Below are 21,219 nucleotides of genomic sequence, written 5' to 3'. Positions count from 1 at the left end.
CTCATTTTCTCCACCCCTCCCGCCCCACGGGACTGACAGAGCAAGCACCTATCCCCACTGGGAAACCCCGTCTCACCCACAGGAATGTGGTTTAGCCTAGTAACCCAGATAAAGACAAGCCAAGACAATCACACGGCTTGTATGGAATTGACACCTTTCCCATAGACACAGTGGTTCAGTCTCATCCAGAGTTCCCTTTTCGAGTACACTTCCCATTTTTAAACACTTAAGTGATTGGATATTTAAACGAAGCCAGAGCTCTGGCTTTTTTGAGGCATCCTCCCCCAATTCTTCAACAGAAGAGACTCTAAGGATACCAGATCCACGGGTGAGGGACATTTTTCCTCTGACAGACATGTACACATGGGGGTTGAGATGTCCGAGGGGACGTGAGAGGTTGAGGAGAGGGAGAGTATCTTATATTAAGGACTGTGAGGGTGGGAAGCAGATTCCTCCCTGGAACTAGAACCCACAGTTGAGTCTTAGATATATTTTGCTATGGAAATGTTGTAACTTATGGTTAACCATTAACTATTATTAGTTAAGTATGGTTCGGGGGGCAGAGTCTGTAGGGAAACACATTGCCTATTGTACCGTTAGAGTAGAGCCTGTTCATATAATGCGGGGTGCTAGAATTTCCAGCTTCTGCTCAGAGTCTTGGTTTCAGCGAGGTTCTGGGAAAGATAGTGGAATGAATAATAGAAGGAAGAGACCTGGCAGGAAGAGAAAGACGGAGAATAAAATGGGCCAGTTCAGCATCTGAGAAAGACTTACGACCAGGGGGCTTTCTTTTTAGCAATCCCTAAGCTGTAACTTACTGGAAATACAATTCTACGTAATGGCAATAAAGTAAAGCATTTATCGTTGTCAAATATTTAGAAATTAATATTTATCAGAAGGTCTTTGCTACATACCTGTGTCTTTTTTCATAGCCATCTTGGTTGACATAGAAGTTCATGATTCGGGTACTCAGACTACAGTATAGCTAGACCTGATTTAGGCTAATATGATAATATATGGTGTGAAATAGAGCATCTTATTCTCTACCCAAGTATGAATGCATTTAGCTTTAATTCCCTGGATAAAGAGATTTATAAAGACCTGCACCAGCTTAATATATATGCCAACTCACTTTTGTTTTACATTTAATACATTAAAATAGTTTCATTGAACTAAGAGTAGGGAAAGTGTTAGAGTATGGGTTGTATCACATATTTCCAAGACATACTTTATGGAATAAATCTTTTATACTTAAAAAAGAAAGTATAATTTTACAGAAGAAAGTCACTTTCCTAATAATCACAGTTCCTTTGGACCCTCTTTGAACATTTTTTAATTCAAATTTTGCTGATTAGTATTGAGACAGATAGATTGAAGTTATCAATATATACATTTCAACATTAGTATTAGAAAACATTTTTTTAAATTTTTAAAAATCTTTATTTATTTTTGAGAGAGAGTGTGTGAGCAGGGGAGGAGCAGAGAGAGAGAGAGAGAGAGAGAGAGAGAGAGAGATACAGAATCTGAAGCAGGCTCCAGGCTCTGAGCTGTCAGCACAGAGCCCGACGTGGGGCTCGAACTCACGAACTATGAGATCATGACCTGAGCCAAAGTCAGAAGCTCAACCGACTGAGCCACCCAGGTGCCCCAAAGCATCTGATCTTTTTTTTAATGTTTATTTATTTTTGAGAGAGAAAAAGAGCACAAGCAGGGGAGGGGCAGAAAGAGAAGGAGACACAGAATCCAAAGCAGGCTCCAGGCTCTGAGCCTAGAACCCGATGCAGGGCTCGAACTCACAAACCGTGAAATCATGACCTGAGCTGAAGTCAGATGACCGACTGGGCCACCCAGGAGCCCCAACATTAGAAAACATTTTGAGTGTGTTATGAAATGTTTATAAAATTCTTAATTGTCCTACTAATTCAGATGTATATTTTGTGTAATGTGAGCATTCAAATGAGTAAACTTTGGATAAATTTGATTACCTACTGAAATGAAGTACTTGTACTGATAGTTAAAAAGTGATCAGTTGGGTAACTATTAACATGTCAGTATTTACTGTATACAGTGTATTAAATTTTCCTTTTCACTGAATGTATAAAAAACATCCACACAGATGTAACTATTAAGATAATGGAAGATAAACATTAAGTTGAGCTTTCTACCACAGGAAACTAGCTGCTAACTGTATTAGTATTTTAAAAATTGGCTTATCAGTACCATCACAGTATATAGAACACTGTGTTGTGATTGAAACTGATAAATTCCAAGTTTCAGAGACACCATTCTGAAGCTAATTAATAGCACTTCTCTGGTGTTCAGAACTTTCTCACAGTTCTTTTTCCTAATGGCATCATTTTAAGGCACTGGCCGGGGAGGCTGCTAACATTCTGCAGTGCAGAGGACAGCCCTCATGGCTAAGAGCTACCCGGCCCCACATGTTATGTTAACACACCTAAGGTATTCAATAACCCACTGAATGCTGAGAACACAGAGTTAAATAAGACCTCGTTTCTGACTTTTCAACCTTTTTAGGGTTTAGCAGAGAAGGGAGACTGAGAAACCAGAATTACAGAGCAGTATGGTAAATGCTGAGAAGGGCCAATGTATAAAACAGACCACAGAGGGGCGCCTGGGTGGCTCAGTCAGTTAAGTCTCCGACTTCGACTGAGGTCATGATCTAGCGGTTTGTGAGTTCGAGCCCCACGTCCAGTTCTGTGCTGACAGCTCAGAGCCTGGAGCCGGCTTCGGATTCTGTGTCTCCCTCTCTCTCTGCCCCTCCCATGCTCATGCTCTGTCTCCCTCTGTCTCTCAGTAGTAAGTAAATGTTAAAAAAAAATTTTTTTTTTTTTAAACCACAGAGAAATGGCATCTGAATTGGACAGGAAGAAGAGCGTTTCTCGAGGGAAAGGTCGATTTGAATTAATGAAAGTTAATTAGGCAGAGCACATATTAATCAGGAAGAGAGAAACATCTCTAGGTGTTTCACACAGAGAATCTAACATAGGATTATTCTTACACAGCCGAGAAACAAAAGAGGAGAAAGGAACTCAGGTGAACAATAATGGCAGGAAAATGCTACTGACCCAGAGGCTGGGGGGATCAGGGGGGAGCTGGTTCTACTTGAGCGGGGCACTGGTGCCCCCTGGTGGGAGCTGGGACCTAGGAGGGAGGAGCTGGCCAGCAGAAGTTGGAGCAAAAGAGGAGACCAGCGGCTGCTGGAAATGCCCTGCTGTAGCCCATGCAGAGAGAAATACCCTGGTGTCTACCTTCCCCCCACACACATCATCCCCACCCTTGGCCAACTTGGCCAGAAGCCCTTTGTCAGAGGAGCCTGGGAATTGTGCTTCCGTGTAATACAGTGAGACAGAAATGGCTGGAGAAAATCAGAGCAAACAAGGAAATAACCCAAAGCACAGCAGCATGAGAAAGCCTCACTGTAAATAATTCAGCATGGCTAGAGTGAAAGGGATCGTGTGCTCGGCTGAGATCTGACATCTTCTCAAGGTTCAGAGGTGGCAGCTGGGGATACTAGATGAAGTGGCAGGACTCCGTTGGCAGTGTTTTGGGAAGGACGCCGGCCAGCTTGGAGGTGAGTCAGATGCGAAGGCAGGAGATTTTTCAGGAGGCTAATGCAGGTGTCCAAGTGGAAGGCACTGGCCTAAAAAGGCTGGAAATAAGGCTGCGGCAGCCACACTGAGCATGGATTGTTGAGACTGGACTAGAATCTCTAAACTTGGTGACCAAGGAAGATCTGGAGGGAAAGGAAGTGCTGTAGGATCACCCCCAGGTATGGGCATTGCTGGGCCCAGGCATGGCCAGCATGAGGCAGTGCTGGGCCCGAACCTGGTCCCTCTGATTCCCGCTCCACTGTGCTTTCCACCCGTAGTGGCCTGACGAGGAGTATGTGTCTCAGAACCACTGGGTCCCAGGGTCCTAATCTTTACAGCTAGGTGTTAGATGTTCCCAAAGGCAATCTTCTACTGCGCTGTGATCGAAAGATTTAGACTTTCAGATTTCAATACATTTTCCTCCAGTGGCACGTTTTCTGTAATTTACATGAACACGTTACAAATTGTACCTACATTCAACCTGGTATATAGTTCTGGGTTTCAAATTCAAGTATTCTAAATTCATATTTAAAAATTATTGGTCATAGTTGTTTTCAGAGAATTCTCATTACGAGTGAAAGGAAATGTTCTATTCTAAAGTTCATACACCCCAGAATCCAGCTTGTAGACAATGGATTTCACAATATTCCCATCTAAAATTCTTCTTGTATTCTGTTCATAAATCTCTCTGGCAGAGCTCCCACAATTTGCAAGACTTACTACAAAACCAGTGATTGAATCACAACCCTTGTTAGTTAATAGAGGTCAAAGTATTAGTTCTAAATAATGCTACTTGGTATGTTTCTCGGAAATTCCAGGAAAAGCCTTTTTCCGTGATTTTCAGTTTCATTCCAAGCAGCACACAACAATCACATTGTTCAGCTGCATGAACGAAATAGTAAGTCACTGGTCTTTTAAAAAGCATGTTGCCCCAATCAGAAACTCGGCATTGTGTATATTTTACTAGATCTGTAACTTAAGGTTTAAGTAAATACTTAGACTTTTTAGTGTTGTAAAAATTTAAACATCGTCACATTGGAAAGATATGTGGGGATATGGCGAATTGTTACGTTGGCATAGACATTGACAAGGCAGGATAATAGATCACAATATTACATCAAGATAAATAATTTACATGTGGCACACCGTTCTTATTCTCAAAGAGTTCATAGAAGTCTTGTTCTGAAGGCAGCCATAAAAACCTATCATTATAAATATGTCTTGGTAAAGCAATTTGGTGAGATGCCCATAACCCACAGAGTAAGGGGGCATTAATTTTAGGAGCATCAGGAAGGGATTCCCAAAGATGATGACACCTGTAGACAGTCTCAAAGTGTTAGACTTAAAGGGATGTGGTTTTTTCTAAACCTGTTTTCGCCTTAATTTCTACTACTTCATGACACTGAGCCATCCTTCCAATTATATTGTATATCCTTGTACCCAGCAGAGGTTCATGAATTAATTGGTTGGTTGATCTACTGTAGACGTAAATGTTGGCACCTGCTCTTGGATAGATGGCACTGAAGCACAGATTACTCAGATGACGGTACTCAAGATTCATGTGACGGCACTGAGCTTAAAACCTGGGCCTGCCCCCATGCCTGTCCTAGAACATTCCCAAACCGACGCAACATTAAAATCGAGCACTGCCTGCACCCCTGGGGACTCCAGGGGCAGCCTGACACATTTTCATCCTTCGTTATAAAAGGTCTCACAATGCCCTCGGCTTGTCTCCGTCCAGCCAGATTACAAGAGAAGGAGCGTGTCTGCTCCTCTGCATCCAGTGCAAGTCGCAACAAGGCCATTAGTATTGTGTAATATGCCATCAGTCGGTGCCTGTGACTGGACTCGATGTTTGCATAAACTGTCTGCTTCGTTTCGAGATTGGGAGAAGCCGAAACAACCACAGTCCCCTGTCCCTCTCAGAATGGGTGAGGGTGGATGGGATACTCAGTGGGAGACTCATTTTGCAATCGTTTGTAGATTTCACATCCAGCCTCAACGCTAGGATGATTCAAGTTTCTGCTTCTTGAATGGCTCATTCAAATGCAGCCCACAGCTCTTCAGGATCCCTAATTTCTCCATTAGAACATTAAACTGCAGAGGCATGTGGTAGTCCCATTAGGCTTCTGAGTAATGGAATTGAGTAAATGGACATCAGAAAGGCTCCAGGCCACATAAGCCTATGTAGCCTCCCTGGTCCCAGATGGAATCAGCCCTTGAACTGGGAATCTCCCTGGGAATCCCTCAGGGAGCTCCATGTAAGGGCAAATAAAAATGAGCCCATGAGAGAATTTACAGAGTAGAATCAGATGAGACCTCTTTGCATGAGGTCACATTTTTTTCTGCACTGGAGAGGACTAAGCTAAATTGGGACTTGACCTTAAGGTTTTTATGCAAATGTCTGCTCCTTTTCTTCTTCTGCCTTTAATATTGCCTTCGGAAGAGTGGCCTTGACTGGCATAAGGACTTCGGGGATTTGACTTGAGTTGGGGTTATGTCACGAGGCACTGAACTTGGTGTCAGACACCAAGATATGGGTTCCTATCCCAGCACCGCCTCTCTCTTTTTTCATTAGTTTAAAGTAGCGGAGAGGAGCATAGGCTTCCGAAGAGGCAGCTGCGGGAACCCCCAGCACCCCCTGCCCAAGGGTGCATTTGGTTATCTATAAAATGGAAATTATTCTGTTGATCTTACAGGTTAATAGGAGTACCCAGTGGCAGGTCGTTTCACAAGCACTTAGCACAGGGGCCTGACATGTAGTAAACGCTTAGCGAGTGGTGGTCTTTTATGGTGAATATCGCCATCTTCCCTACACTTCTTCACTGGCTAATCACTAATTGAGAAGGGGGTGGCTGTGACATTTAAGCCGGCCCACCAAGGCTGAGCAGGCCGTGGCCTAATGGGCAGAGAGGAAGGAGAGCAACATGTTCACTTGGGGGAGACAGCATGGACTGCAGGTGTGTGGCGGCCTTATTAAGGGCACGGGGAAAGAAAGACGAAGGTGCAACATTGGTTTAATTTGAAGTTTTGTGTCTGAATTTCTAATATTTAAGTAATATCCTTATCTCCCTCCATCCCCCAGCCAATACGAATCCTGTTGACAGAGGCCCTTCACTAATGCTGTTTCCTTTACAAAGCGCGACCTCATACATGCAGCCTCAGCTTGTCCCTTGTGCTTGTGTTTCTCTGTAGCACTTTGGGTATTTTTGTAGACAAGTGGGCAGCTGACAGCATCTTGGTCTTTGCTACAGCTCCTTACACTGGTTCTTGTAGCCAGTATGCCTGTCAGCTGCGTGAAATTTAACATAGGTTGGTATTTTACTGTAACACGTTTTGAAATAGTTGTTGGTGGGTTTTTTTTATTTAGTAATTAAGAATTTCTTCCAGTTCAAATAAAGAGAAGGCCCAGTGTGGAATAACGCCTTGGCCTTGGCATTCCAGCAGTTTTTCAAAAGTTTTAAACAAGTTTCAATGGGTTCAAGGATTTACCTTTGCACTGACTGCACAACCCATAATTATCTTTTTTTTTTTTAAGGAATGTATGTTTGCATTCTTCCTTTTAATTCATTGTGAAATCAATTAGGAAAGGTAAAACTTTAACTTAATTTAATTAAAAGTTTTTAAAAATTTTTTAGAACGTTTATTTATTTTGAGAGGTGGGGGAGGGGCAGAGAGAGAGGGAGAGAGAATCCCAAGCAGGCTCCACGCCGCCAGCAGGGAGCCGACGCGGGACTCGAACTCCTCAATCCTGAGATCATGACCTGAGCCAGAGTTGGACACTTGACCAACGGAGCCAGCCGGGGGCCCCTAATTTAAGACAGTTTTGACCTGATCAACCCTGTCATGAGGCATGCTTCTTTCATCCCGGCAATTATTAGCCAAAATGAGAAGCCGCTGTTCGTAGAGGTTCTTCCGTGGGAGGAAAATGACTAAATCCCGGCTTTGTTTTCCGCTCCAGGCTGTGGCCACAACCGAGGAGCCTGATGCGCACAGCAGGTGCGAAAGCCCGGCCGGCAGCAGCCTCGGAGATGAAGGTCTGCGCCTGGGGCCTGGGGACACAGATGTGCATGTGGGTTTGAACCCCGCTGCCCTGTGGCCACGGGCTCGCCGCCCCGAGAACATGACAACAGCCCGGAACGGCCATGGCCGACTCGCCGCGATCCCCTGTTCCGTCTCTGATTCCAAAGACCCCACAGTGGTGACCTACCCAGCGTGTCAGAATGGAGGCTGCGGCAGCAACCCCTGCGGGGACGCGGAAGGCGCCGCGGAGGCCAGACTCAGCCCTGCCAGGCTCATCCGCCTCTTCTCCGTGAGTAGGAAGAGGGCCGGCGCCAACCCGGAAAGGCCCCGCTCCATGGTCCTGATGGGAAATTCCTCCACCTGGAACGCCCTTGCCTCCTTCCGGAAAATGGGGTCTTTTAAAAAACTGAAGTCCTCCGTCCTTCAGGGAATTCAGCACCGAGAGGGGTCAGATGCGGCAAAGGAAGGCGACCCGGAACGCGACCCGGGGAAGCCCATCCCGAACGGTGCTGCCGCCGGAACGCACACCGGCAGGTGGCCCTCCTCGGGGCCGGCGAGCGACCCCGCCGCCAAGGCGGCTCCCGGGGGCGCGTCGGACTGCTCCGACCCCGAGGAGGCCGACGACGCCTTCCAGAGGAGCACCCACCGGTCCCGCAGCATCCGCCGCGCCTACGGCCTGGGCCGCATCAGCTTCCTGGAGGGCGAGAAGCGCCAGGGGTCCCAGAACCACGTCGGGCCCCTGGCCCCCGTCTCCCGGGAGCCCGCGCCGCGTGCGATTCTAGTGAAAGACTCCGAGAACAACAGCATCGTCTACCGGAAGAGCAAGAGCACCGACAACTTGAACTTCCTGAAGAAGAGCTCCTTCAAACGGAAGTCCACCTCGAATCTCACGGACCTCAAGGGGGCGCCCGAAAAGCCCGCGCCCCGGAGGACGCTGAGCAGTTCGTCCGCCGACTCGGAGAAGTTCGGCGGGGCCGAGAGGAGGACGAAACGCTGGAAGAGCCCGCTGCGGGCCAGGGACTTCGACAGAGTCCTGAGGTTCGTGAGCGGCGCCGCGGACGCGGCCTGGCGGAGAGAGAGCCCCCGGGGCGGGGCGCCGCCGCCGGGCGAGGCAAGCCGGAGGCTGCAGGTGCACAGCAGGCTGCACGACGCCTACTCCCGCCGCGTGTCCACCAGCGCCGAGCGCGAGTGGAGGAGGTGCGCAGGCGCAGGCGCAGGCGCGCACGCCGCCCCGGGCTGTGGCCCGGCGGGGGCGGGGAGCCCCCCGGTGGATGCGGCCGCGGCCGCGTGTCCCTTCGAAGCCGCAGGCTCGCGGGCGGCGGCGAGCGCGGGTCCTGGCGCCGGCAGCGCCTCGGCGGGTCCGGCTGCCGAGGACCCGGGCGGACGCCAAGCTGGCAGCCGCTTTACCTTCGAGCCGGAGCAGCCGCTCACCCCCCAAAGGCCGACCACGCCCAAGCCCCCCAGCCCTCAGAGCCCGGGCGCAGGAAACGCCACGTGTCCCAGCAGTCTCAGCGCGCTGTCCCTGAGTTCAGTGGACAGTGAAGAGAGGGCAGAGGGGCCCGCGTCCTCCCAGGATTCGGTGCAAGCCACGTGTGACAAGGGCAGTGACGACGGCAGCGTCGGCAGCCACCCTCAGCTGAGCCCCCACCTGGTGTCAGGTCCCGAAGAAAGGAGGGAGGAGGTAAGGGCCGGGCGGGGGCCCCTTGGAGGTGACCGGCTGCACACGGGGTACCTGTCACAGCGTCACCCTTCGTGTCTCCCGGGGGTTGCCGGTGCGCTGGGGTGTTTTCCGCTGGCACTCACCCTCTTGCCTTCACCTGCCGTAGAAGCAGGCGGCCCCGTGCTAATTGCACTGCCATCAAATTCCTGCCAGGTTGCTGTTTACCAAGTTCACAGTCATCTCCGCCTCTCTTGTAATAAATTGCCACCCAGTGCGATTCCTTGAGAGGCACCACACCATTCATTCAAAAGCAGATTCCATTGAGCACCAACCCCATCGTAGATTCGGGGGGGGGGTGGAGGTGGGGGGTAGTTGATAGAGACCTCTGTCCACTCTATGCAGCTAGTAGGGGCTCTCAGAAATTTGATTTTTGCAACATTTTGTATTCCCATAGCTCTCTTCTCTGTGTTTTAAATTGTCTCTGTACCCTTCCCAACAGAGTACATGTAAATGAGATGCTTCACGTTAAGACCCCGTTCGAAGTCTCTTTTATTTCCTAGGAATGAATTAGAAACGTGCAGTTTGATACCTGTCAACCTCCGAGTGATGATGGTTCAAAGAAATTCTTATGATGGTTACTTGACTTATTTTTAGAGAACGTAAGCATCTCATGAATTGAATCAACTAATAACTGTCAAGGCTACAGGAGCAGTGTTCTTTTCATATCCTGTCAGGTATCCAGACAACTTTGCCTGACTCTGTAATTTTCACTCATTTATAAATGCATTCAGTACAGTACAGAGCTAAAGGATGAGGAAATGCATCCATGTGTGTATACTGCAAATTATTCTCCAAGTATATTTCTAGACTGTTTTATAGGTATAAATTGGTGCTTGCCATGGAAAATAATCCCCTGGCAACTGTTCCTTCCCACTGATCCTTGAAGAGGACCTCAGTTTTGTCTGTAGGTGAGGGATTACACAGCCGCTTTTGCAAACTTGGGAGCCAGGATAGCCTCCGGACCGTATGTTTTCACTTTTGCTTTTCAGAGAGTCTTCAGAAGTAGAAAGCCTATCGCAGGTCACTTTGGGGAGATCTCAATTAGCCTGAAGCATCCCCGAGGCAGCCAGAAGAGTGAGGCTTTGTAGATGTGAGTTTATATGGAGACCTCAGGGCCAGTGTGTCTTTAGAGGTCTTAGATATTGACGGCCATTTGCTCATTTGCATATTTCCAAAGAAGCCTTGTGGAACAGTTGTAAGGACACCAGACTAGTTGCCAACCTTTGAAGGAGCTCCAGTTCTGCTAGCTCTGCTGTACGTCATTGGCCAAAGCCTGAAGCTGGGCTTCCTTGACTCCTCTGATGGATGATAAGATGACGTGTAATTCCTTCGACCACACATCCAACCTGTCCCACAGATGGTTTAGAGCCCCCCTTCATCGCTCCTGGAGGAGCCCAAACTCTCATCCCCTGCTCCAAAATAGAAGATTTGCAGAGTTCTAGAGGCTTCTTTATGTGAAAGGTGGGGATTTTATTTTCTACTTAATGAAATCAGTGAAAATCATCATTAAAACATTTTCTTCCTGAGTGCATATTAAGTGAACATATGCATATTGTTTTCAGAATTATTTTGATCATTATATAGTTTACCCGTATATTTGCTAAATATAATTTAATTATACACAGTTAATAATTTAATAATACATATAATTTAATTTCTACCCACAAAGAAATTGTACCAAAGATACAAAGCAGGGCACAAGTGATCAAAAGTGCACATGTGTGGATAGATAATTCTACAGATTTGTCTCAAGATGTTTATCGCATTAAAAAACTTTTTTTAATATTTATTTATTTTTGAGAGACAGAGAGAGGGAGAGAGAGAGAGAGACAGAGGGAGACAGAGCACAAGTGGAGGAAGGGCAGAGAGAGAGGGAGACACAGAATCTGAAGCAGGCTCCCGACTCTGAGTCAGCACAGAGCCTGACATGGGGCTCGAACCCACAGACTGTGAGATTGTGACCTGAGCCAAAGTCACATCTTAACCGACTGAGCCACCCAGGTGCCCCAGATGTTTATCACTTTTTAAGTTGGATTTATTTTCTCAAACTTAAGCTTCCTCGTGTGTGTGTGTGTGTGTGTGTGTGTATGTATGTTTTAATGTTTATTTTTGGGAGAGAGAGCACAAGCAAGGGTAGGGGCAGAGGGAGAGGGAGACACAGAATCCAAAGCAGGCTCCAGGCTCCGAGCTGTCAGCACAGAGCCTGATGCGGGGCTTGATCTCACAGACCACGAGATCATGACCTGAGCTGAAGTCGGACGCCCAACTGACTGAGCCACCCAGGTGCCCCTCAACCGTTGTAATTTAAAAGCACTTGTTGGCCATCTTATATAACATTACACAAAATTAAATTTCAGTTTCAATGTACTTTAACATACAGTGGGTTATTTAATTCAGTGATAGTATGGTTCTACTTATGTGCTTAGAGCTAGTTGAAGCTGTGGTTAGTGTTGAATGTAATAGAGGTCGAGGGGCGCCTGGGTGGCTCAGTAGGTTAAGCGACCGACTTCGACTCGGGTCATGATCTTGCAATTTGTAGGTTTGAGCACACCCCCCCCCCCCCCCCCCCCCCGGGCTCTGTGCTGACAGCTTAGAGCCTGGAACCTGTTTCAGATTCCGTGTCTCCCTCTCTCTCTGTCCCTCCCCCGTTCATGCTGTATCTTTCTCTCTCTTTCTCTCAACAATAAATAAACGTTAAAAAGATTTTTTTAAAGGTTGAAATCTGTATATTATGATATTTAAAATAAATATTATAATGCAGTTTTCAATAAGGGAGAATAGTTTAATGTAGAACCATTTATGTATAAAATGCCACTCTCAAGGTGACAAAATAATCTTTGGAAAACCGTTAGCAGTTTCACAGGATTTTGTTACTGTGAAAAGGGTGGGAACATATTCCGCTACTCACTATAGAGAAATCACCGCGTTAACTTTATACTTCTGCCACCTAGTGGTAAATTTCCTTGTAAGAATAACTTTGGAAGGATGCCCTAGAATTGTTACTTGGTCCGGAAATGCAGTTTAGCATGGATGCTTGTGGACAGTGCTACCTGTTCCCTGATAAATGTACAGGCACAGGAATTTAGCATGTTTTCGCTGGTTTTCCTACCAAGTCACAGGGTAATTCCATCGCCTGAAATAGCGAATAGGAAAGGGACCCTGTCCTTAGTCATGCAGTATAGATTCAGAAGTGTGTGGTAGTGTTGAAATATGCCATAGATGAAGCTCTTTTAAATGATGAAAGTCTGTTGTAACTCCTTAATAGGGAGCTTTAGTCTTTCAGTAGATGTTTTTAATTTGGTGTGAATCCTGGCTCTGCTGTTCCAAAGAGAGCCACCAGTGGAGCAAACTGCTGAGCTCTCCCTTGGCCTCAGTCTCCCCAGCGTAGAATGTGGGACAGCTCCATCTGCCTTGGATGTTTGTAGGAACCAGGGGCATTAGGTCTAGCAGGCACTTGGCCCAGTGTTGAACACTGGCTGTCACTGTGTGATGGTTACTATCCACTTAGATGATGTTCCCATCCTAGATCGACCTGACTTCTTGAGACATGGGCCAATTAAGGTCAGATTTTTCCAGAAATGGTTTTGACATGCCACTGTGTTATAGTCTTAGGGAGGACTGTGAAGATGTTCAGTCAGTTAGTTTGATTGCACATTAATTTTTTTTAATGTTTACTTTTGAGACAGAGAGCATGAACGGGGGAGGGTCAGAGAGAGAGGGAGATGCAGAATCGGAAGCAGGCTCCAGGCTCTGAGCCATCAGCCCAGAGCCCGACGCGGGGCTCAAATTCACAGACCGCGAGATCGTGACCTGAGCTAAAGTCGGACACTTAACCGACTGAGCCACCCAGGCGCCCCAATTTTTTTTTTTTAAAGCATGAGAGTGTGGTTAGGTTTAGTTTAGTTTAGTTAGGTTGCAGGATGACCTAACATTTATGCGTTCATTCAGGATTGCACAAAGCGAACTTGCTGAGCACCCACCAGGCGTAAGACACTCAGATATAGCTCTGTAAGGATGTCGAGGACATTATAAATGAGCTAAGATGTATGCAAATCATATTGGAACTATGTAGATTAAATCCCACGAAAGAGGCAAAACCATTTGCTGTGGGATTTCAGAAGAGTTGTAGTTTTTACGCATGTATCAAATCAAGGAATGCTGAGTAAGGGTGACTGAATCTCATTTGAAGAAAGCGCAGTGTCTATACATATAGTTTCAGTGGTCAGATGGGTAGGGCTTTTATGTGATTTGAGAGAACAGGAAGGAACATAATTCTGTTTAGTGTAGGAGAAGGATCAAGTTAAAGTGAAATCATTAAGCCTGGGTCACGGACACTTTTGAATTTAGAGTAAAGAATCTATACATTCCTTGGTAAGCACCACAGAGTCAAGGATATTTTTGAATAGAGAAGAGCCAAGCAGAACTGTGTTTTGAGGAAGTTAATCCACCATCAGTAAAGAAGAGAATTGGAAAGAAAAGTGACCAGGGAGAAAGCTAGCAGGAATTTATTGCCAAAGAGAGCTCAGAGGTAATAAGGCTCTAAGAATGTGGAGATGGAAATAGAATATATAAGGAAGGAAAGGGAGTGAATGAAACAACGCATTATAAAGACTAACGTACCTTGTCATTCAGTATTTACCTGCCTGCTTTGTATGCCAAACATAGAGAAAAGAAAGAGTTTAAGAGAATAGCTATTCTTGTTCTGATAGATTCATATTCTAATTGATAGACTGGATTGGATACAGATATTATTGGAATGGATACAGATATTATGATGTAGTGTGATGTTTCCAGTGAGGAACATACAAAGTACCATGAAAGCACCAAAGACAGAATTATTAACTCTGGATAAAGAGTTGTATACCTGGAGGAAGACAGTTGAGTGGGGTCTTGAAGAAAGATACAGGGGGCAGCACTTGAGGGGCTGCAGGGTCTTTAGGCCAAGTGGAAGAGTGTGCGGGAGGGACAGGTACTATAGACATAGGGAGAAAGTCAGCCAGAGGAGTTATCTAAGCCTTCTCTTCCTCCCCTGTAAACTGGGGGTGGCGAGGGTACCTGCCTGTCACATGGGGTTGTTGTGAAGATGAAATGAGGTGATGCAGGTAGAGAACTCCACACTGAGCTTTGCGCATAGTAAGTGTCCCCAAAGATGATAATCTGTGGTGCGAAGGGAACTGCACGTTCTCACCGTAACTTTTGTACAGGGTGGTTGGTTGGGTGGAGAAGTGGGAGATAAGATTGTAAAAATAGGTCTTACGAAGTTAGGAAAGCCCTTGCTTGGAGTTTGGACTTTACCCTGCAAGCAGTAGAAAGCCACAGAGGTGTTTACCAGGAACCACAGAAGGGGATGAGCTCCGTAGAGAGGATTGGTATGGGGGCAGTCCTGGGACAGAACAGTCCTCAGTAGTCTAGTCCAGAAGAGATGAGATCTGTGCTACAACCATGGTAAGGGAGAGGAGAGTTTGCATTTCAAAATGATCTCACAGTTTATTTATTAAAAAATAATTTTTTTAGCGTTTTATTTATTTTTGACAGAGAGAGAGAGAGAGCGTGCAAGCATGAGTGGGGGAGGGGCAGAGAGAGAGGGAGACACAGAATCCGAAGCAGGCTCCAGGCTCTGAGTCGTTAGCACAGAGCCCGACGCGGGGCTCGAACTCACGGACCGTGAGATCATGACCTGAGCCGAAGTCGGACGCTTAACCGACTGAGCCACCCAGGCGCCCCTCACAGTTTATATTTTTAACCAGCATTTGAATATTTTGGGGGAGAGCGAAGTCATAGGTGATGAGTGATTCAGAGGATGCTTTTGTGTTGGAATCAGTAGTCAAGCCATGAAAACAAAAAACCAGAGCTGCATGTAGGTTATTATCCTGGCCCTTCCACAAACATTCTGGCTCCTGGTAGAAAATCCCTTTCCTTTTCTAAGCCTCCGTTTACTCAAACACTCCAGTGTTTTAGGATTTTATCATTTTCTTCCTCAGGGATTTGTAGCTTCAAAATTGTTGGAAGCCATCATCCAATCCGATCTTCTACAGTCAAAGCGATTTGAGTGCCTGACTGGGAGATTTTGTAGTATACGCATTGTTACCACGTGGGGTTTTAGCTTGCCCACCACCCATGGGGGTGGCCCCCACCCCAGAAGCACTACTTGCATTTTTGTTCCTGCCTCAGAAAAAGGAGGGTATTTTGTGGCACCACAAGGTACAGCGTCACTAAAGTAAAACTTCCTTCCGACTTACAGTACTGGAATGATCCAGTAGGTGAGCAGGGGCTAACGTCAGGCCTGGTTGCAATGTGCATTACAAATTGTGGGGTTTGATGATGCTGATGATGATGGGTACTTAACGCATAATGATAGTGGCAAAGGTCTGTTTTTCATGTGACTTATTCAGAGATACAGATACCTCACATCATTTTGACTCTTTGCAAATTTCTCAGGCATGACTGTTTGGGTTACTCACACAGCTAGTTGGGAGATTTAAACAACTCTTCTGGAGATTAGGAGTTATCCACAGCTATGTCACAGACCATCCCTAGAATCAGAAAGATGAGGTCGCACATACAAAAGTGAATGTAATGACCCTAGAAAGTCTGCCCAAGGCTTTTTAGGAGTTTTATTGAGGTATAATTTACATAACATGAAACTCCCCAATTGTGAGTATACAGCTTAATGATTTTTGGGAAATTGATAGAGTTGTGCAGGCCCTGCCACAGTCAAGTTATAGAACCCTTCCATCCCCCCAGAAAGGTCCCCCATGCCCTCTGCTGTCATTTCCTGCTCCCAGTAAAGACCTAGGCAACTACTGATCTGCCCTCTGTCTCGATATTTTTTTTAAGTGAGCAGTTCAGTGGTTTGTTGTAAATTCGTTGGAGTCATGCGTCGCATCACCACTGTAGTTTTAGAACGTTTCCATCACCCCCGAAGGAGACTTGGCTACTTTCACCCAGTATATTGCTTTCAAAGCTCGTCCGCGTTGCAGCACACGCCAGCACTCCATTTCTCTTCTAAGGCTGACTGATAATCGGTTGTGCGGATAATCCCACACTTTGTTCATCCGCTCACCAGTTGTTAGACGTTTGAGTTCTTGCCACTTCGGGGCTGCTATGAATACTGGTGCACAACTTGTATGGACGTATTTTTCCATCCTCTTGGGTAGGTAGGTAGGAGGTGAGTTTCTGGGTTGTTCGGCGCTTCTGTGTTTAACCATTTCAGGAACTGCCACGTTGTTTTCTAGAACAGTTGTCCCGTTGTAGATTCCCACCGGCAATGTGTCAGGTTCCAGTTTCTCTACGTCCTTGCCAGTACTTGGTATCATCAGTAGTTTGGATTCTAGCCCTCTACGTGGGTATGTAGTGACATCTGACTTTGATTTTAGTTAGTGTTTCCCTAGTGACTAATGCATCCGTAATGACGAGCATCTTCTTTATTAGCCATTCATTTATCTTATTTGGTGAAGTGTCTTTTCAGATCTTTTGCTCGTAAGTTCACTGCATTTTTGGTTTCATTGAGCAGCAAGATTTCTTTATATATTCTGGATACAAGTTTTTTACCAGATACATGACTTGCAAATGTTTTCTCACCATCCCTGGGTTGTCTTTTCTTTTTTTTTTTTTTCAAGTTTTTAAAATATTTATTTATTTTGAGAGAGAGAGAGAGAGAGAGAGAGAAACAGAGCGTGAGCAGGGGAGGGGCAGAGAGAGAGGGAGACACAGAATCTGAAGCAGGCTCCAGGCTCTGAGCTGTCAGCACAGAGCCCGATGTGGGGATTGAACCCACGAACCATGAGATCATGACCTGAGCCGAAGTCGGACGCTTAACCGACTGAGCCACCCAGGTGCCCCTGCCTCTTATTTTCTTGATTATATCCTTTGAAGAGCAAAAATGTCTATATTGACGGAAATCACAAAGATTTTCTCCTGTCTTCTGGAAGTGTTACAGTTTTAGCTTTTACATTTACATCTATGCTCTGTGTGTTTTGTTTTTTTTTATTTCGTTTTTGATTATAATTCCACTATAGTTAACGTACAGTGTTATATTAGTTCCAGGTGCACGATAAAGTGATTCAGCAATTCTGTACATTTCTCAGTGTTCTTAACCCCCTATTTCCCCCATCCCTGTACCCACTTCCCCTCTGGTAACCATTTGTTCTCTTTAGTTGAGAATCTGTTTCTTGGTTTGCCCCTCTCTCTTTTTCCTTTTGTTCATTTGTTTTGTTTCTTAAATGGCAAATGGTCCATTTTGAGTTAATTTTTGTGTACAATGTGAGGTAAAGGCCTAGGTTCATTTTTTTGGTCATGTGGACATTGAGTTATCCCACCTCCATTCATATCCCACCTTCAACAATTTGTTGAACGGTCCACAGTTTTCACATTACAGAGAATATAAGTTTCTATACTCCACTGGGTTCTCAGTTTTCTCTGACATAGATGCTCTAGAACTTGAATCACGGAAATTGCAATTAAAATTGGAAAGATCATTTGAAAATATGATATTTTTTGTGCTTATTTATTTACTTTTTAATTAATTTTTTTTTTTTTTTTTTTAGAGAGAGAGGGAGAGAGGACACAAGCTGGGGGAGAAGGGCAGAGGGACAGAGAGAATCTTAAGCAGGCTCCATACTCAATGTGGAGCCCAGTGCGGGGCTCGGTCCCATAACCCTGGGATCATGACCTGAGCTGAAATCAAGAGTTGGATGCTCAACCGACTGAGCCACCCAGGCGGCCCCTATTTGTGCTTTTAAAAATATTTTTCTAGTGAAGTTAACATTTCGTTACGAGGACACCTGCTATACCGTATTCCCTAAGTGGGCAACCCTGGGGTGGGTATTTGTTCAGCATCACCCCGTGGGATGTCGTAAAGGGAATTGGTGTGCTTTCTGTTAGTCATCCTTGTGCTAGTTTGTGTGTAGTTTCTCCTAAGGTGTTTTGTGTTGGTTTATTTTCCTTTTTGCAGAAGAACGAAAGCGAAAAAGAGCTCTTGCAGAAATATTATGAAATCATAAAATACAGGTCATGAGCCTAAATGTGAAGGTAGCCTTTTAACAATTAAGTCATCATTTTCGGCCTTTTTAAAAAGAAGTTTCCACTTGCTCTAAAACAGATTTATGTTCATCATTACATAAACAGGGGTATATCTTGCAGTGAAGGTTTCAAAGTATTTCTGAATGGGTGCTCAGTGTTTGACAGGCTACTGAACTTTATATATTTAAGAAGCCACTTCTAAAATTGTTTCTAAAAATGGAGAATCTAAAGAATAGTCTATACACATAATCATGTCATTCTTGAACTTTAAAGTGGCTTGTTTCTAGAACAGTTTTTGTTTGGTGAAGTGTCATCAAGTAGGATTTTCCCATTAGAAACAAGGGGGTAATGGGCACCTGGCTGGTTCATTCAGTAAAGCATGCAACTCTTCGTGCCCCATGTTGGGTTTAGAACTTAGCTTAAAAAAAGATTGCTTTAAAAATGAAAAAACAAGGGTGGAAGAAGGAGACAGAAAATACATCCCTATATATACTGAGCAGGAGTCTAGTTTTTATAGAATTACCATAATAATCATATGTAGTCAGGTATAAGTTATATTAATGTATCATATTCGTAATTGTACCGTATTAATGCTGTGCATGTTAAACTTCCTAAACAAATGAAATACTTAAATGATATGAAACGGTATTATAGTGTATCTGTTAAGGTTTTAATATTTACTTTTATTTGGTGCCTTGTTTTAATTTGTGCATAACTAATGCATAATAAGACCTTAATAAAGCTATAAAATACAGAAAAGGAGTGTCAGTATTTCGGGGGGGAAATTTTAGCTTGATGATTATGATGCCAGTATATCTTTTTCTCCTGGTTCATTTTCCTCATCTTAACTTGCCTGTAATAATTAAGATCAAAGAGCATCCAAGGTTGGGAATCACTTTTCCACACGTTCATGTGACACACAGTTGCCATGGCAACTGGAAGGAATACCATAGATTTAATTGGCAGAAACGCCTAACGGCAAATTGCCACGTGTTGCTATATAAACTAAATGTTACCTGTGTTTCTCCCACCACTCACAGTCCAGGAAAAAATGACCATTTGGAATGTTGCCTTCATTTAGAATAATAGCAGTAAAGCTGGGGAGGGGGTGGGGACGCTCGGATAAGTTGCAGAGGAAAGAACACTCACAGATGGTAAATTCCTAGGAAACCAGCACTGATGCGGTTGCCAGCCACCAATGCCAACATTTCTGAGTGGTGGAGGAACTCTGGGATAAAAAATAGGTGGGCTTTGTAGTCGGGCTAAGTTCAAATCCTGGTTTCCCTACTAACCAGCTGTATCCTTGACCTACATAAGCCTCAGTTTCCTTAAAAATGGAGTTAATAGTACTTACCAGGATTAAATGAAATAGTGCTTAGGAGATACCACAATGCCCAGAACACATTAAACTCAATAAAGCTGGCTTTATCATCATCACAATCTTTGTTATCATTAAGATTGGTGCTTTTGGTCAGATACTTCAACACAGACCAGTTAAACTTTGCAAATTACTTCTGATTGTCTAACTGGAGTTTCTCAAAGTTTGGAATGAAGATACAAGCTAACAGTACAGATTCTTGAGGCCACCTGGAGCTACTGAATTCGAATCACTGGAGTCCAGATCCGGTAATCAGGACTTTTAACATGCTACCCGGGGGAATTATTTTTGCCCCACTGAAGTTTGAGATCTGCTGTCCAGGCTGAGGCTCTAGGTATTAAGTTTGTGGGCTCCTCTAGGTTTTAAGTGTCCTGTATTTTAGGTTTGGGCTTTTCTCTTCGCAGATGTACCCCAGTTAACTCTTGCTTTAGGAAAGAGTTGTTCCTGAAAAAGTTAAAAGGTAGCCTACAATCCTATTTCTCTCATTGAACTGTATTAAATCAGTTGGATGTGAATTTATATTACCAAATGGATATGAATTCATACAGAATACAAACATTTCCTTTTGGCAAAAGAGTGAAATTAAAACTTTTTAATCAAGAAATGGTGGTATAAAGAATTTGCTCTGATGCGTGTTGAGAAGGTGCTCCCGGCTGGCTCCGTCGATGGGGCATGCGACTCTTGATCTTAAGGTTGTGAGTTTGAGCCCCACGTTGGGTGTAGAGATTACTTAAAAAAAAAAAAATTAAAAAAAAAAAACAATTTTTTTTAACGTTTATTTATTTTTGAGACAGAGAGAGACAGAGCATGAACGGGGGAGGGGGAGAGAGAGAGAGAGAGAGAGAGAGAGAGAGAGAGAGAGAGAGAGACAGACAGACACAGAATCTGAAACGGGATCCAGCCTCCGAGCCATCAGCACAGAGCCTGACGCGGGGCTCAAACTCACGGACCGCGAGATCGTGACCTGAGCTGAAGTCAGACGCTTAACCGACTGAGCCACCCGGGCACCCCCCCAAAAAAACAATTTTAAGAATCAAAAAAAAAAAAATGTTTTGAGCAGTTGCTCCACCCACTGCTGGAAACCGGAATCTTACCAACTCATTTGGAAGTCTGAAAACGTAATTGTCTCTTGGGGCACCTGGCTGGCCCAGTCAAGTTAAGCGTCCAACTTTGGCCCACATCATGATCTCGTGGTTTGTGAGTGTGAGCCCTGAGTCGGGCTCTGTGCTGACAGCTCAGAGCCTGGAGCCTGCTTTGGATTTTGTGTCTCCTTCTCTCTCTGTCTCTCTCTCTCTCTCTCTCTCTCTCTCTCTCTCTGAAAAAAAAAAAAAAAAAAATTAAAAAAATGTAATTGTCTCTTAAAAATAAAAGTATCAGTAAAAAAAATAGATTAGAAATACAAGTATCAGTAGTAACCTCTTGCATTTATATAACAGTTTTAAAGCTAATAAAAGTCACGACATTGT

At 44.9% G+C, this 21,219-nt stretch overlaps 1 protein-coding gene across 5 annotated transcripts in view; it reads left to right on the top strand.

Annotated features, from left to right (window-relative positions):
- Positions 1 to 7,598: 7,598 nt before the first annotated feature.
- Positions 7,599 to 21,219, top strand: part of SPATA13 (spermatogenesis associated 13) — an 81,453-nt gene continuing 67,832 nt past the window's right edge. For 4 of the 5 annotated variants that reach the window (XR_006216255.1, XR_006216285.1, XM_042982665.1 and 1 more), the window contains exon 1: positions 7,638 to 9,315. Coding sequence is in view for 3 of the 5 variants with exons in the window: in XM_042982665.1 (XP_042838599.1) it covers positions 7,735 to 9,315 (1,581 nt within the window). In the remaining 2 variants the exon portion in view is untranslated. Of the gene's footprint in view, positions 9,316 to 21,219 lie in introns of all 5 variants that reach the window. The other variant, XM_007074353.2, reaches the window with a different exon arrangement.

Source organism: Panthera tigris, chromosome A1, assembly GCF_018350195.1.
Source record: "Panthera tigris isolate Pti1 chromosome A1, P.tigris_Pti1_mat1.1, whole genome shotgun sequence".
Classification (NCBI taxonomy): domain Eukaryota; kingdom Metazoa; phylum Chordata; class Mammalia; order Carnivora; family Felidae; genus Panthera; species Panthera tigris.
This window is presented reverse-complemented; position numbering and strand designations above follow the sequence as displayed.